General features: G+C 34.3%; 1 protein-coding gene across 8 annotated transcripts in view; it reads right to left on the bottom strand.

The window, feature by feature from the left end:
- The window catches only part of ANKRD28 (ankyrin repeat domain 28), a 192,946-nt gene that overhangs the window by 123,156 nt on the left and 51,611 nt on the right, over positions 1–18,179 (bottom strand). For 4 of the 8 annotated variants that reach the window (XM_072726806.1, XM_072726801.1, XM_072726802.1 and 1 more), the window contains one exon: positions 14,510–14,582. The exons of the other annotated variants lie outside the window; for them this stretch is intronic. In XM_072726806.1, the coding sequence (XP_072582907.1) occupies positions 14,510–14,527 (18 nt within the window). In that variant the 5' untranslated portion in view covers positions 14,528–14,582. Of the gene's footprint in view, positions 1–14,509; positions 14,583–18,179 lie in introns of those variants that run through there. 8 annotated transcript variants of the gene reach the window in all.

The following is an 18,179-nucleotide window of genomic DNA, read 5'->3' as shown; positions in this document are numbered from 1 at the left end:
TTGGCAAAATGAATTATTTTTTATAGATTTTATCTATTCATCTCAGAGAGAGGGCATGAGTGGTGAGAAGGGGGAGGGAGAAGCAGACATGGAGCTGAGCAGGGAGGCTGACATGGAGCTCCATCCCAGGACCCTGGGATCATGACCCAAGCCAAAGGCAAATGCTTAACTGACTGAGCCAACCAAGCATCCCAGCAAAATGAATTTAAATAATAAAAAAGAAGTAACAGGTTTGTATTTAGATCTCAAACCATTTACAGTTGAGGATGCAAATAAAGGTGTTTGAGTTGTTGCAAACATATTTTAACGTTCTAACAACTAAATCAAGTATTTTTAAAAATTTACATTAAACTAAATCAAGAATTCAGTTCCTTAGTTACTTTAACCAGCCATATCTGGCTAGTGATGATCATTACACAACACTGGTTTAGACCTATAAAGACTAACTTTTTAAAAGTTTAACTGTTCTACTACACAGAAATCTAATAAATATGCTACCTACATTACTGTCTTAAGGAAAAGAACATAGTTTAGATTTTTATGATAGATCAGTCAATAATATGAATATACATTGCTGGATTATTGCTAGCCACAATAGGAGCTAGCAGCCTTAGTTGACTTTTCCTAGATATCTGTCATAACTTGAACAGCTCACTAGTTCTTTTACCTTTTGTTTTTTCCCAGATAACATATACACATCTCTCTAATTTTATCACAATATTAAGCCTGGTTTGAAGGCAACATTATTTTCTTTGAAACAAAGCATATGAACATCATAGGTGACATTTTCTTCAGTAATCAAAGGCCTCTTCACATACATAGGGTTCCATATAAAATTTGTAAGATGAAGTTAACAAAAATTGACTAGCTGTCAGCACATTACTTCATTTCTCTTAGCACCTTCATTTTACTGTTGAAGCAAATGAATCTGATTAAATGATTTTTACAGCTGTTTTCAGTTCTAGCATTTTATGACTTTATGTCCCTTTTCAGAGAAAAATAATGAAAGGTACCGAAAGTAGTGGTAGCAATCATAGATTAAATTTTTTCAATAAATTTGACTCTGAGAAAATAATAAATTGAGTAGTATTAACCCATAAAGAGTTATGGAAGAGAAGGCAATGATCAAGATAAACATGTTGAAGGCTAAAGAACTTGATTTCAAAAAAGAACTAACCAATCAAAAGACACAGAATGACTGGATGGATTTAATAAAAAAAAAGAAAACATAAGTTCCAACTATACATTGTCTACAAGAGACTCATTTTAGTTTTAAGGGCACATATAGGCTGGAAGCAAAGGGATGGAAAAGATATTCTATGCAAATGTTACCAAAAATAGAGTAGGGTGGCTAAACTTGTATCAGACAAATTAAACCTTCAGTCAAAAAGTGTCACATGAGACAAAGAAAGACATATAAGGACAAAACTAGAGAGATGTAACAATTATACACACCCAACATCAGAACATCTAAATATATGATGCAAACATTGACAGACTGAAGGAAAAATTTGACAGCAATATAATAATAGTAGCAGACTTCAATATCCTACTTTCAGTAATGGATAGTAATGGATACATCCAAACAAATAGTCAACAAGTAAACAGTAGACTTGAACACTATAGGCCAAATGGACCTAACAGAAACATAAAGAACATTCCACCCAACAGGAGCAGCATATACACTGTCCTTAATCACACACAAAACATTCTCCAGGATAGATGACATCTTCGGTCACAAAACAAATTTTAACACATTTAAGACTGAAATCACACCAAATCTCTTTTCTGACCAAAACAGAATGAAACTAGTAATCCACAACAAAAGCAATATTGGAAAAGTAATAAATATATGGAAATTAACACTCTTGAATAACCAATGGATCAAAGAAAGAATCAAAAGGGAAGTTAGAAATATTTCAGTATCTTGAGAGAAAAACGAAACACAATATCCCAAAATTTATGGGATATAGCAAAAGCAGTACTAAGCGGCAAGTTTACTGTAACAAACACTATGTTAAAAAAGAAAGATCTCAAATAATCTAACTTTACACCTGAAGTAGTTAGAAAAAGAACAAACTAAGCCCAAAGTTAGCAGAAGGAAGAAAATAATATAAAACCAGAACTAAAGAATACAATAAGGAAAAAGAAAATCAACAAAACTGAGTTGGTTATTTGAAAATATTAAATTGACAAAACTTTAGCTAGACCAAGAAAAATAGAGAACTCAAATGAAATCAGAAATTTAAGAGGAGACACTAAAACTGATGTCATGGGAAGAGGGAAGGAGGGAGGATAAGAGACTACTGTGAACAATTATAATGCCAAGCAACCAAGTAACCTAGAATAAATGGGTAAGTTCCTAGAAACATACAACCTACCAAAGACTACATCATGAATACAGAAAGACTGAAGCAGTAATCAAGAATCTCCAATAAACAAAAGCCCAAGACCAGATGGCTTTACTGGTAAATTCTACCAGACATTTAAAAAAAATCAATGCCAATCTTTCTCAAACTCTTCCAAAAAAACCCAAAAACCAAAACCAAAACAAACAACAACAACTCAAGAGGAAGGAACACTTATGAACTGATTGTATGGGCCAGCATTACCCTGATACCAAAACCAAACAAAGACACTATACAAAAAACAAAATTAGAGATGAATATAAAATTCCTGACGAACACTGATAAAACTGTCAACAAAATACTAGCAAACCAAATTCAATAGTACATTAAAAGGATCATTTGAGGGACGCCTGGGTGGCTCAGTTGGCTAAGCATCTACCTCCAGCTCAGGTCAAGATCCCAGGGTCCCAGGGTCCCAGGGTCCCAAGATGGAGCCCCAGGACAGACTCGCTGCTCAGCAGGGAACTTGCTTCTCCCTCTGTACCCCAACCCACACTCTCAAATAATAAAAAATAAGTAAAATAAATAAGTGGATCATACACCATGGCAAAATAGGACTTATGTCTGACATGCAACCATGGTTAATCATACAAAAATCAATTAATATAACCCATGACATTAACACAATAAAGGGTAAAAAAATGTGTATATATGATCATCTCAATATATACAGAAGAAAACATTTGAAAAATTCAACACCCTTTCATGATAAAAACTTAAAACAAACTAGGAAAAGAAGAAAATTATACAGACCTTATATGAAAAGCCTACACATGCAGTGATAAAAAAAAAAGTGAAAGCTTTCGCTCTATTTAATAAAGTACTGGATTTCCTAAACTGATTAGGCAAGAAAAAAATAAATGATATTCAAATCAGAAAGAAAGTAAAAATAGCTCTGCGTGCAGAAGACACGATCTTATTATGTACAAAACCCTTAAGACTCCACAAAAAAAAAATCTTAGAATTAATTAGTTCAGTAAAGGTACAGGATACAAAAAAAAAAAAAAAAAAAAAAAAAATCAACCAAATCACTTGCCTTTCTATACACTAAGAATAAACTATCTGAAAAGGAAATTAAGAAAATAACCTTATATACCAAGCATCATAAACAATACTAATAAACGTAATTAAGGAGGTAAAAGACTTGTACATTAAAAATTACAAAGCATAGATGAAAGAAATTAAAGTGACAAATAAATGGAAACATATCCTGTGTTCATGAATTAGAAGACTTGGTATTGTCAAAAAGGGGTCACTGGGTGATGGACCTTAAGAACAGCATGTGATGTAATGAACACTGGATATTATAGAAGACTGATGAATCACTGAACTCTACCTCTGAAACTAATAATACATTATATGTTAATTTAATTTAAATTTTAAAAATAAGTAAAATTTAATGCTAAAAAATCTTTTAAAAAGATTAAAAAGGGGGAATAACAAAAAAAAGTAACTGAGGAAGGTAGATTTCACAGATACAGAAAAAAGGGAGTTCTATATGGAAGTGGAAAGTCATCTTGAGTTATGAAGAGATCTCTTTTGACACAGGAAGGAAGGTTGATGTGGGTAAGGTAAGTGGAAGAGAAAGTATGAAGTTGAAAAGGAGTAAGTGTGAGCATTTAGCTGGCAGTTGAAAGTAATGGGTCATAGGGTCTAGGATGGTTAACAACAAAAATACAGAAGTGAAGGTAGTACAAGAAAAATTGTGGGATGTGGTTATTGGAGTATGTGGTAAGAGCCAAGTAGAGAAGATTACTGATGTAGAAGCTGTTAAACTGTGAAGTATGATATATAAAATGTCATCTACAAAGAAATGAAATCATATAGATGACTGATACAACTCTGATCCAGATGTATAACTAGGAGTGAGATTCAACAGACAATAGCAACAAAAAAACAGAAGAGTCACTTAGCCAGATGGTATGTGCCTCAAAAGAAGATTTTTTTTTTTCTTATGGTTAGGCAGGCTAGTAACATTTTAATAGCTATAATGGATGACTAGAAGAATGCTAACTCTACTCCTCTCCCTCTCTCCAAGAGGATGCACACATACACACACAAAGCCATTCCTAAGATATACTGGCTATGAGCAAAGGAACAATACTTGAGACCTCTAGAGAAGCATATACTTATGAAAAAACAGAGTTTCAGTTCAGACAGGAAATGGAATAGGCTTCCTGGAAAGAGTGTAGATTAAAGATTTATTTATGAGAACTTAAGACCTAAATCAACATTTAAATGATTGTTTTTAGACTGGAGTCTCAAAAGAATTAGTTATTTCCTTCAAAAAGTATGCAAGCAAAAAAAATTAACAAGTCAAATATAACAACATAGGTAGTTTTCCAGAATACACCCAATATGCCAAAACTAACAGAGAAAGGGGAGGAAAACATTCTGTTGTCAAGTATATAGCATTGCATTTAAGCAATATTTTTAAAAGTTGGATTATTTTCCTCATAGTTTTGATTATCTCAAGAAGCAGTTTGAAATTAAGCAAAAGTATTTATCATTTAGACTGAATTGAAGGCCAGACTGAAGTAGTTATTTAAGCTGTATTACTTTTAAATACTCTATGTGATATGTCTCTTATTAGTATAGTTTTTGGCTGGGACTTATGCTAATTAGCAAAATCTCTGGCATTTGACTTCTGTCTTTCCAGGCCCAGGATAAGTACATTCTCTGAAATATAATCTTACATTATTATTAATGTAATTATGATCTCTCAGTAACTGCATCAAATACAACTTAAGTCCAATATTACAAATTAGAGTGTAAAACTTTTAAACAGGCTGAACTTCAGCTTTGCTTTAAAAAAAAAAACAGGTGAGATTATCTGCAATTCATTATGGTTTGTACAATGTGGTGACACTGGATATAATGTAATATCAAATTACTGCACTTTAAAAATTAGGGCAATTTTTCAACTTAAAAGTAAGTTGCGAGCAACCCCGGTGGCTCAGTGGTTTAGTGCCACCTTCATCCCAGGGCGTGATCCTGGATGTATGGAAATTGGATGTATGGAAAAGTGAACTGCCTATCCAGGGCCTCAACTGATACAAAGTTATACTGATTCATGTATTCAAAATACCATGTAATTCAAAGTAACTCCATTTTCCCTGCCAAATAAATTTATAAATAAGATATTTATAAAGGTGGGCAGCCTGGGTGGCTCAGCGGTTTAGCACCGCCTTCAGCCCAGGGCGTGATCCTGGAGTCCCAGGATCAAGTCCCACGTCGGGCTCCCTGCATGGAGCCTACTTCTTTCTCCCTCTGCCTGTGTCTCTGCCTCTCTCTCTCTCTCTCTCTTTCTGTCTCAAATAAATAAAATCTTAAAAAAAAAAAGTTGCTATGGTTACCCAATGTTTACCTTTATAAGCAATAATTACATGAGACATCCAAGGGAATCCCACAAAGTGCAGTTAAAATCAGGAACTGAAGTGTACACTAGTTATTTCACACACAAATTGGAACCACATATACCACTTCCCTTTCAAAGTAGCTATCATTTGGGAAATACTAAAGAAAATGATTCACATCTTTCTAAACTGTAGAAGGGTGGAGACAAAAATACTGAAACTTGTAACTATTTTAAAGTCCAAGTGATGACTCAGATAATTAGAACATTTTTCATATTCTTCAGCTCCTTTTATTAAAGAGTGCTATCTAAAACGTTATAGAACAGCTTCTATTGTTAAAGAAAAAAAAAAAGGAAAGGGTGTTTCTAATGTGTACCAGGCATGGAATTTTTTTTGCATAAATAGATTTGATACCGTTGATAAACCTGTAAAAAAAAAAACATTATAACTTAATGTTACTTCAGAGTAAAATAAAGTCAATTCCTTTACATGTGGTCAATTTTGAACTTCTTAAATGGAAAGGGGCCCTTGTCAGAATTGATAAATAGCTCATTCTTGACTATCTGGGTAATTAAATCTGTATCAGTTATTGCAGTACAGAAATGTTTTTGTCTGTTTCGTTCAACAGCAGAACATTTAGTATGCTAGAATACCCCTGAAGGTTTTCACCTAAATAGGCTTCTAATGTGATCTTAAAATTAGGAGACTCATCATTACATCTTAATGGACCTCCCACAAAGTGTCTACTGTTCTACTGGAACAGTCCAGCAGACTTTCAAAAACATTTGTTCCCTACATTAGGGCTATCCTAAACTAAACTAAAAATAGCATATTACACTCAACTGGCTTAAACAATAAAGAGACTTAGCATAAATAACAGTGAAATTAAGGTGGCTCTAAGGTACTTAACTGACACCAGGCTCCAGCTAAGTCTTCTGTCTCAGTATGGACCTTAGGATAATTCCCTTCATAGTCATGGATACCTGCCATACTTCAAAGCATCATATCAGACACATATTGTCCCCCAGAAAGGTAAGTTTCCCGCTGTTTTTCCCTTTATAGGTATGAAAACTTTCCTAGAAGCTACCTAAACTGACTTTTCCAGACATTTGACCAGTCCTGGCCTCTTATGTTCCTTCCTAAAGAAATCACTACTAGGTAAGAGTAAGATTACCATGATTAGCTTACACTATTAAAGACTTCTTCAAGTCATGTAGGTGAGCAGTGAGCAACCAAACAAAACTGGGGGCCTGCAAGGAAGGAAGTGGGTAATGACTGATGAGAAAACAACCAAAAGTATGCTATGTACAACACTAAAAATTTGAATCTTGCATCTTATTTCAATAGTGTACTTTTCCCACCTTCATTAATGAATCACAACACACTAGGTACTAGATGATATTGAAGGCTCTAGGGATTTTTATTTTTATTTAAATAATTTATTTATTGAGACGGGGGGGGGGGGGGGGGGGCAGAGACACAAGCAGAGGGAGAAGCAGGCTCCATGCAGGGAGCCAACGTGGAACTCAATCCCGGGTCTCCAGGATCACACCCAGGACTGCAGGTGGCGCTAAACCGCTGCACCATCAGGGCTGTCCTCTAGGGATTTTTAAAAGGGGGTAAAAAAAATCAGTCATCAGTAACTTATCTTAAAACAGAATAAAGGCAATCACTTTATAAATGCCATTGACAAGAGTACACTTTAGAATATGAAATAGTAAAATTACACTTTATTTTTGACCAATTAAAATGAAAATTTTATCTCAAAAATATGGTTTTTTAAAAAAAGATTTTATTTATTCATGAGAGACACACAGAGAGAGGTAGAGACATAGAGGGAGAAGCAGACTCCTCGCAGGGAGCCCGATGCGGGACTCTATCCTCAGACCCCGGATCACACCCTGAGCCGAAGGCATCCCTCAAAAAATATTTCCTATTAATCTCACCTTTCTCCTTTAGTAAAAGTATGCTATCTCCTAGACATAGGTCAAACCACATCTAAAGTAATGAGACTAGAACATACCCAAAGCCAGCACAATGTGGATCTAAAAACCATGTCATGTCAATGAAGCTACAGGGATTTTGTCTGAAAAGGAGTCAGGGAGAATAGGACAGCTTTAAAATATTTAAAGTGAAGGTCATTATAAAAAGACATCAAATTGTATAAGTCTAGAGATAAGAACTAGATCAATGAATAATAACAAGCAGCAAGATAAAATCCTGTTAAATATAAGATAGTACTTTTATCTAGCATTATTTTATGTGAAGATAGAACAAGGTTGGCTGCTCATATGGGGCTGGGATGAACATCCCAGGTAATATGAATGCATGATGATACTAGGCACTTTATGTGTACTCATTTTTAACTTGCCTACAAAGTAGTTTCTACTTCCAATTTCACAGATAAAAATCTGAACTGGAAAAGTTAAACACTGGAAATCATATGGCTGACAAGTGGAGAAAAACAGACCCTAACCCAGGACCATCTGTCTCCAAAGCCTAGCTCTTCTTACAAATCACACATCCAAGAGAAGTTAAATTAACAGTTAAGGAAGCAAATGGGATTCCTGAGTTGGTGAGAACCAAACAGCATCTGACTTGAAGTCCTGATTTCAAAATTAAGATGCCAGAAATGAAAAGTATTACTCCATTTGTGTCAGTACCTCTTAGTTTAAGAATACTCTCAAATCTATTCTTGCTTTGAGGTAAGCAAGCTGGGGAAACACTTTCTTGGCATTCTACCTCAGAGAGAAAGAGAACAGGGATGAATTCCTTCAACTCCCTTCTGGTTTACCTTCAAACATACTGTATCTTCAAGTTCCCTCTCTGATCTTTCATTCATTCAGTAGTCATTTATTTAAACACTTCTTGCAAGGCAGGTATCCATACCTCAGTGACTTTGCAATCAATGGGAAGGAGCTTAAAAGCACAGAAGAAACAATAATTTTATTCAAAAATATTTCCATCTTTTTATAAATTTTGTCAATCTTGATTCCTTTATCACTTTGATTTATCCCTTATTACTGTCTCTATCGCTTCCTCTTGACCTCCACAAAACTCCTTTGCTTCCTTCATGAGCTAACTTTCCATTTTCTACTTGTTTCCCCCTGCTATAATCTGACTTCTATACTCACCATTCAATTGAAATTGGTCTAAGATCAGCAACAGTAATATATTGCAAAATCTTCATTTTTCTCAAACTACAATTATAGATACCAATGATTTTTTAAAAACTTTTAAAGATTTATTTTTTTTATTCATGAGAGACACCCAAAGGCAGAGACTTAAGCAGTGGGAGAAGTAGGAGCCCAATGCAGGACTCCAATCCCAGGACTCCGGGATCACGACCTGACCTGAAAGCAGACACTCAACCACTGAGCCACCCAGGCGTCCCACCAATGCTCTTTATTAAAACTCTCTTCCAGAACTATTTCACCTATATTTCTAAACCTTCTTTTTTGGCCCCTCCCACTTGGATTTTCTTGCACCACCCATACTTAAATACTGGCTTTTCTTTCAGCCTACTTTTCTGTCTACTACCTCTTCCTGGACAATTTCATTTGTAATACCAGCCATCACATGTGATTCTTTCAAGTCCTAACCTCCAGACACAACTTCCAAATGCACATTTTATCTGCATATTCCAAATTATCTCAGACTCAGCAAGTGAAAATCAACTTATCTCTAGTCCGTTCCCCCAAAGTGTTCTTTTTCTAAACCTCCTGATTAATAGTAATGGCATCACCATATACACGGTAGCCCAGAACACAAAGAATTTCCTAGAAGCCTAACCTTACTTTATCTCCCATTTCTCATTAGTCACCCACTTCTAGGTATTTTACCTTAAATCCTCCTGAACTTTCTTTCCTCAGAGCGATCTATTTCAGAACCCACTTCAGTCCTCCCCTGAGTTATCAAAACCACCTCTTAATTGGTCTCTCAATTCTTGGTTCTCCTTTCACTGGTTCTATCCATCTTTGCAGTAAACATATTCTTTCAAAAGAATCCCTTCCTTTCAGTTCACCTGGTACAAAGGTATAGGAGAGACACAGGACTGGCCAGAGTACCACCTACTCGTAGTCACATGTCTAATTCAGGGATGAACAAATGATCAAAATCAGGCAGTCTCTTCCCTAGGACTTTGCTTTCTTGCCAAGGCTATCAGGAAAGAGACTTTCTTTTCTTTTAGGATTACAGATAAGGACAATGTAAGCTAAACTGCCTGCAGAAGAGGGAAAAAAAAGGACAAAATTTAAAAAGGGTGGGAAGTGATGGGGAATCTATTGTCACCAAGTCCTATTATCTTGCTCCCCTTGACCATTCAGCTACTGCCTGGCCAATACATTTCCTTTTGAATTTAAATCATTTTGAGTTGGGATTTCTGTCCCTGTAACGAAGAGTCTTGATTCATAATTCTCTGTATCACTGCTTACTTTCTAAATCATAGATAAAATGCTATTTGCCTCCTTTGATTTAGTCAACTTTTATTTTTTATTTTAAAGATTTTATTTATTTATTCATGAAACAGAGAGAAAGAGGCAGAGACACAGGGAGAGAAGCAGGCTCCATGCAGGGACTCAATCCAGGACTCCAGGACCACACCCTGGGCCAAAAGCAGATGCCCAACCACTGAGCCATCCAGGGATCCCCTAGTCAACTGTCTTATTAAAGTACACTAAAGACTACCACTACTTTAAGTTTCACATATATAAATGTACTTGTTGCAATTTAAATGTACCATATTGTTTCCTGCAGCTGTGCCTCTGAATAGGTTTCCCCTGTCTACAATATTCCCTTCCTACTTGCCTATCAACAAAATATATAGTAGGGTTGCATTAAAATAAGGCTGGAAAAATCAGACAGGGGCTAAATTATGAAGGGTCTTGAATGCCACATTAAATATATACATTTTAACCTGCAGAATAATGGGGAAACCACCAAAAAATTTTAAGTCAAAGAATGAGATGATCAGATTTGTATCTTAGAAGTCTCACAGTGGATGTTCACGGTGGATGCAGTGTAAAAGATGGCCTAAAAATGAGGTGATACTAAACACAGAAAACAACAGCAGGCTACTGCATGCAACTGTCCAAGCCAGAGGGATGATAAAAGAAGTAAACTGTGATTTTTCTGGGGAAAAAGTTTGCCAACTGCTGTCAATAGCGTTCACTGTAAGTCTTTCAAAGCTTTTAAACTAGCATTTCTTACAAGAATGTAGACAGAAGAAAAAGTGAGGCCTACAAAACTTTGCATATCATGATTTAACTGAAGCATCATTTATAACAAAACATTAAAAACAACCTAAATGTTGAACAATAAAACAATTTAACATATAGCATATATCATACAATAAAATTGAATGACATTTAAAGATTACTTATTCATTTGAGAGAGCATGAGTGCAAAAGCAGGGGAGGGGGCAGAGGGAGAAGGAGCAGTAGACTCTGCTGGGCAGGGAGTCAAACTGGGGCTCCATCCCAGGACCCCTCTAGGACCCCAGGACTTATGACCTGAGTGGGCCTGAACAGAGCTGAAGGCAGCCCCTTAGCCAATGGAACCACCCAGGCGCCCAACTGAATATTTAGAAACAAAATTTTTAAACAATTTTCTAAAAACACAGGACAAACAATATGGAACAAAACAATATATAAAATAAGATTCTAATTATGTTAAATATTAACATTAATTAACTAAATATTAACATAATTTTAACAAAATCTTGTTAAATAATAATCAGAAGGGTTTTTTTTTTTAAAGCAACAACGGATTTTTATTTTTAAAGCAACAACAGATTAGTTAACTTAGTGGCAGGATTGCAGGTACTTTGTTCTTTCCTTCCTATGTGCACATATTTTTTTCTGAGTAACACTACTTCTTAATCATGATTCTTATTTGCTAAACTCAATCACCACTTTATAGGCAAGAAAAATAACCTCTACAAGGGTTAAATGACAAAAGTTCACATTCCAGTAACTAATAAAATTTAGGACCAAAATGTGAATACTGCTAGGTGAAGATTCACTGTTAAGAAGCAAATCTGTCAGGCCAAAGCCATTTAGCAGCTCCATACTCAGCCCAAGGGACGAAATAGCTAGGCACTGATCATAGAGCAAAGCAACTAAGACTTGAAACTTGCTGGGCTATAACGGTCTCCTCATTCATACCTCAAAAGCTATCAAATAGCTAGTGAAGAGCAGAATACAAGAAGGGGTAATTTCAGATGCTTGTTTTTATATAAATAATCCTCTAAAGAACAGAAAAAGAAACAAAAGACTGAACTGGAGAAAGAAGGTCTCAGAGAAAGCTGTGTAGACACTGATGTTCTAGAGTTTCTGTTTTTCTTGTTAAAGAACATAAGTGAATGCTTTCTTACTTGAAATTATTTTCTTGAATTACCACCTCCACAACTTTGTTACGATCCGAATAAACTCATGCTTTGTTTGTTATAATCCTAAATAAACCCAAATTGCCCAAGCAGGATAACTATCAAAAAGTCCCTTGGCAGCTCACAAAAGATAATTTGAATATAGGATTTGTGAAAGAAAAGGCTTCAATTGATGGCTTCCAGATAGAAACAAGGTGATTATCAAAAACATTTTTAGGGACGCCTGATCATAGAGGTCCCTGTGGGGAGCCTGTTTCTCCTCCCTCTCTCTGTGTCTCTCATGAATAAATAAGATCTTTAAAAAACAAACAACAATTTTAAAAGCCTGAGCTATCTGCATATATATTTTAACATTACAAATCAAACTGTTTTATTTAAGTGCCATTTAAATTATAGTATCACCTACAAAATCAAAACACCTAAAATATTTCTAAGGTGGTAGACTGAAGACTGTATTAGAAAATACGGTCAGGTACAGCTCTTAACCCTTAACCATTTCATGCACAAGGGTTTTATCTTTTTAAAACTACAGTATGTATCACAAATAATAGTTATATTTTAATGTTTATGTGACCAACTATATCACTATCAAATTTTAATTTCATTGTTCTTTACGATGAATTTTTTAATGTTCCTTATGCAAATTTAGACTGTCTGCAGAAACCAATGCAAAAGCACCATCCAGTGGTAAAAGATAAAAATTACAATTTATACAGTGATCATGTAGCAAAAGTAGTTAAATTTGTGACTCTACATTACCAGGAAAGAAAAAATAAGTGAGCCAGATAACACTGATGGTGTCTGCTGTTTATTGCCATTTTCCCCAACAAATCGTATCCTTACTTTTTTAAATTTGACATTTTTTCTTTTTCTGTCTTGCCTATCCATTATTCAAATCCTTGACTGAATTAGGAATATTTCAAGACTCATCCAAAGCTTTTACTGAGTCAAGAGCTAGACAATGATTTGTTTATATCATTTTATTTTAAATTTTTTTTAAGATTTTATTTTTATTTGGGAGTGAGTGAGAGCACATGAAGGGGGCGTGGGGTACAGATGGAAAAGCAGACTCCCAGGACCCTGAAATCATGGCCTGAGTTAACGTCAGACACTTAACCAATTGAGTCAGCCAGGTGTCCCTAGAAAATGACTTACAAAGAACAGAAATAAGGTATATGAGGAAATGAGCTTCCAGTGGGGTTCTGTTCAGTAAAAGAAATCCAGGTAACAACGAGAAGCATCCTGTGTGGGCTGTTTTTTTTTAAAGTGGTAATTTAATAGACAAAACTGAAAGGTCAGGTAAAGAGTCACAACTGGTTAATTCACACAGAATTCAAAATTTCTCAAGAGAATATAAATCTTCAATGTCACCAAAATTATTCCAAACTGGAAGAACACAACGTAATAAATGTTTCCCAATAATCTGCTCCCCTCCTACTAGAATACAGATGGACAAAATCTTTTAGTTTTCAACATAATAGTAGCGTTCTAATCATCTTCTCTTCTTTAAAAAAAAAAAAACAGGAAAAGTTTAACCAAGAACAAATTACAACAAAACCCAATAAGGGTGATTTGTTTTGTTGCAAAACAACTTTGCTCAAGTCTACTTAGTATCAAATGGTATTACCATTTAGGATCAAAAATATTTAACAGAAAGTACAGCAAGTGGAAACTTGATAATGGTAAAGAAGTCAGTTACAAAGCCATAGGTTTTTCTTTTCTACAGAACCTTTCAATATGTTTGAATTTCAAATAAGACGCCTAGCAAACAATGCCAATGGTATCAAACTAGATTATATTGTCTTCACAAACATCTTCAGTCTAATACCCCTAGATTTTGAGATTTTTTAACTACTTTCTAGAAACAGGAGTCACTCATGTTATTGAGGTTCCCCAATGATTAGTGAATGGCTGATAATGTTCACAGAATGTACCACAAACATACAACATGTAAGAGAATGAGCTATGAGCAAGGTGATATATACAATTTAAGAATGAAAACATCTAGTAATTTACTAGTTAAAAAAAAACTAATTGCAGTACCATAATTTTCAGCTGTTTCAAACTCTCTTCTCCAAACTACAACAGAAAAATCACAGAAATCTTAAATCAGATTTTTAAGTTCCTTCCCTAAAAATCTATTTGAATTAAATTGTTATAATTAAGTTTTCCAGAAATACAGGGACCACCACACATAAACAAAAAGTCTACAAGACAGGATTTTGACTGACACAAAGGATTCACACATATAGTTATATAGAAAAGCTATGCTTAATTTATGAGAAGGCATAAATACCAACAAACTAATGAATTACAAGAGCTGCCTATATTATTGCAGAGACTACTGGAAAATAACCTACCATAATAGGAATTCCCATACTATTTTCCTCTGGTGGAAGCAGTAGTTGTATTGCTTCAATTCCAATCTCAGGCCTGTGGCAGAAAACAGATATCAAAAGCAAGAATATGCTGACCCTAAAAATGAAGGGCTAGGTTATAAATATAACTAGTACCTTAACAAAGCACTAAATAATTAGATAATATTCAAAATCTTACTAATTCAGAAGTTTCATCCTTCTGCTAAAGAGAAAATTATTAATCTGTGTAACAAAGAGTTTTTGTAAAGGTTTTTTTTTAATATGAACCAATCAGAAGAGACTCAAAAAGTGAAGCCTGAGTCAGAATTGCTTGCAATAAGACATTCTCATTATTCAAAAACAAAGAAAACAAAACCAAAAAACTGCTTGAATATATTTCCTATAATAAAATGCTGCCATGGGGATGTGTCTACAAAGTATAAAATATTCAATCTACATAATTTCTGAACATTTAAGACATGTTCATTTTAGAAATACATATATTTAAGGAATCACAATACCTCCCATAAACACAATTATTTTCTATAAATGTACTTTTTAATTAACTGTGATACTATAATGTTTTGTAATTTGCTTCTCCTCATCTCCCTCCATTTACTAATGTGGACTTTTATCCATATCCTTAAGTATTCCTCTATTACACTTTCAGTAACTATATAACATTAAAAGTAATATCTTATTGTATTTAACCAACTTCCTAAAAACTGAACATTTGGGTTGTTTCTGTTTTGTTTTGTTTTTTTACACTTATAATAATTTTTCCAGGATAATATCCCAGTAATTTTAATAAAATGGCTTATCTTAAAATAAATAAAATTAGACCTAAAATATTCTGGAGCCATCAATCTCAGGTACAATAACCTAGACAAAATAAATGTCAGAAATTCCCGTATAAAAGTATTTTCTCAAATACTTTTCTTATTAAGGCTGAGTTATCAGTTTTTATCATCTTTGGCATAGTGATTTGCACTATGTCTTTCCTGTATGTTAAAGAAGATAGAAACCAGCCTATCTACTCTGGTAGAAGGTCAGGTAGAGTTCTAAACATATTAAAATTTGTTTTTTCTTCTCTTGTCAAAATTCTTTATGAACGAATTAACCTTGTCAGAACAATACTAAAGGGACATTACCTTTAGAATGTCTTCTTACAGTATTAATTTAATAGATATAGTAATATTATTAATTTGCCATTTGGTGGCAGTAAATACAAAAAAGTAAATTTCCTGGGTACTTCTATCCATTATTACTAACACAAAGATAATCTTTTCTGAATCATGTATTTTAAACAAGAGTTTCAAATGAATTCATGGTACTTTATAGGTTTTAATGGTATATTTTAATCTTGTTAATAGTCAAGCACAAAATGATACCATAAGCAAATTCCTGAATAAATGATTAAAAGTCTCTGTTACTATATATTTACCAATACAATTTAATTGCCTAAACAACAACTCTCCTGATGCTTATCAAGCACCATGTGATTATAATAACTTTCATCTGCACTAAAATCAACATATTTCATGTAAAAATTACATTTTCTTACTGTAATCAAATCCAACTAGCTTGGCCTCCTCCCCACCAGGAATAATAATAATCATTTGTTAATAACTACTTATGTGCTAACTGCAAAGAATACAACAGTGAACAAGAGAAAACAGTTTCTGACTTCATAAAGCTTACATACAGTCTCTTATATATTCCTTTTTCCAGACTTGGAATACAAAGTAGTGAAAGACCAGCTTAAGAGTCTAGGTATTATACAAATATATAATACAAAAATATTATAGTTCCCCTCCACATATAATGTACCCAAACACAAAAAATTGGAGTAGGGAAATTCAATAGTTTTATTTTTTATATTATGATTTCTTTAATGTCTTTCTTCTTTTAAAACATCAAGTTATTTCAAAAGGAAATCTACAAGATACCAGGTGATTGAAGTAATGTCACATTAAACTGAACAATGTACAGAGTATTTTTTCACACAAAATCATCACATACAAAAGTGTGTTAGCCTTCTCAGTAACTTACACAAATCACCACCATAGTCTTTTGTAGTCCAAGATACTGAGACACATGGAGCTAAGATTACAAGTAGATTCCAACTGAGATTAAATTTGTGCATATATTGACAGATCCATCACAGAATTAAACATATCTAAATGTTGTAAAGATCCTGTCTTCCAGAGAGAATCTCCTTCAAGGGCAGTGGTTGTATCCCATTTACATCAGTATATCCAGTTCCATGGCTTCACTTATAAGCACACAACAGTGATGAACAACTTCTCATGCACGAACATTTCTCACACTGATAATTAGGCCTTGTAAGCAGAACACAGTTTTCATTTTCTTTTCTTGTTTTTCTGTATTGGTCCCAAGTTGATATAAGATTTTACAGGCTAGAAATTAATACTGGCAGGCACCTGGGTGGATTAGTTGGTTAAGCGTCTGGCTTTCACCTCAGGTCATGCTGCCAGGGTCCTGGGATGGAGCCCCCTGTTGAGCTCCCTAACCCTAACCCTAACCCTGATCAGCAGGAAGCCTGCTTCTCCCTCTGCCTCTGCCCCCTCCCCCTACTTGTGCGCTCTCACATGCACACTCTAAGTATAATCTTTTATTTTTTCTAAGTAAAATCTTTAAAAAATAATAATATTGGCAATTTCAAATGGTCCAATATAATACCAATTATTCACAAGATACGATCCTTGAGGGTAGGCACCATTTTTTATTCCCCCAAAATGTTCATCTTCTATTAAGAAAGAAAAAGAAGTAAAAAGTAAACAGCAAAGCAATGCAGTAAGTGCTCTGATTAAAGTTCATGTGTTGAGGCACAGACATACATACATATGGTACATTTAGTTAATGAATGATATTAGGAAAACTGGAAGCCATCTGAAAAAAAGTAATAGGATTCCTTTGCTATGCCATCACTATATTGAAATGTTTGTGTTAAAAGAACTATAAAAGTACTAGGAAACTACTGACTGATTTCTCTAAGGGGAAACAAGGCAGGTATGTCTGCTCTCACCAATTCTACTCAATATCATACTGGAAGTCCTAGCCACTGCAATAGGGCCATGAGAAGAAATAATAAGGCATACACCTTAGAAAGAAAGAAAACTGCCTGTATTAGCACACAACATGATTATCTATGTGGAAAATGCCACAGAATCTCTGAAAACGTTTTCGTATTTAGTAATTTTAGCAAAGTTGTGAAATACAATTATATTTGTACATACTATCAGTGAACTGTAAATAAAAACTTTATAAGTATAGCATTTGTAGCAGCACCCCAGAAACTGACATACTGATATAAACTTAACAAAATATATGCAGAGTATCTATGCTAAAAACTATAGAATATTGCTGAAGGAAATCAAAGCCCTAAATGGAGGTATCACGCTCATGCATTCAAAGGCTCAATATTGTTAAGATGTCAATTTTTCCGTATTTAATTCACAGACTCAATGCAATCCCAATCAAAGTACCTTTGGCATTTGCAGAAAAGAATACACTGATCTAAAAATTTATATGGAAAAGTAAAATTTATAAAGAAGAACCAAAACAATATTTAAAGTTGGAGGATTCACACTACTAGAAAGCTACAGTAATCAAGACAGTGCAAGAGAGACATATAGATCTGATGAAATGG

The sequence above is a fragment of the Vulpes vulpes genome, chromosome 11, assembly GCF_048418805.1.
Source record: "Vulpes vulpes isolate BD-2025 chromosome 11, VulVul3, whole genome shotgun sequence".
Taxonomy (NCBI): domain Eukaryota; kingdom Metazoa; phylum Chordata; class Mammalia; order Carnivora; family Canidae; genus Vulpes; species Vulpes vulpes.
This window is presented reverse-complemented; position numbering and strand designations above follow the sequence as displayed.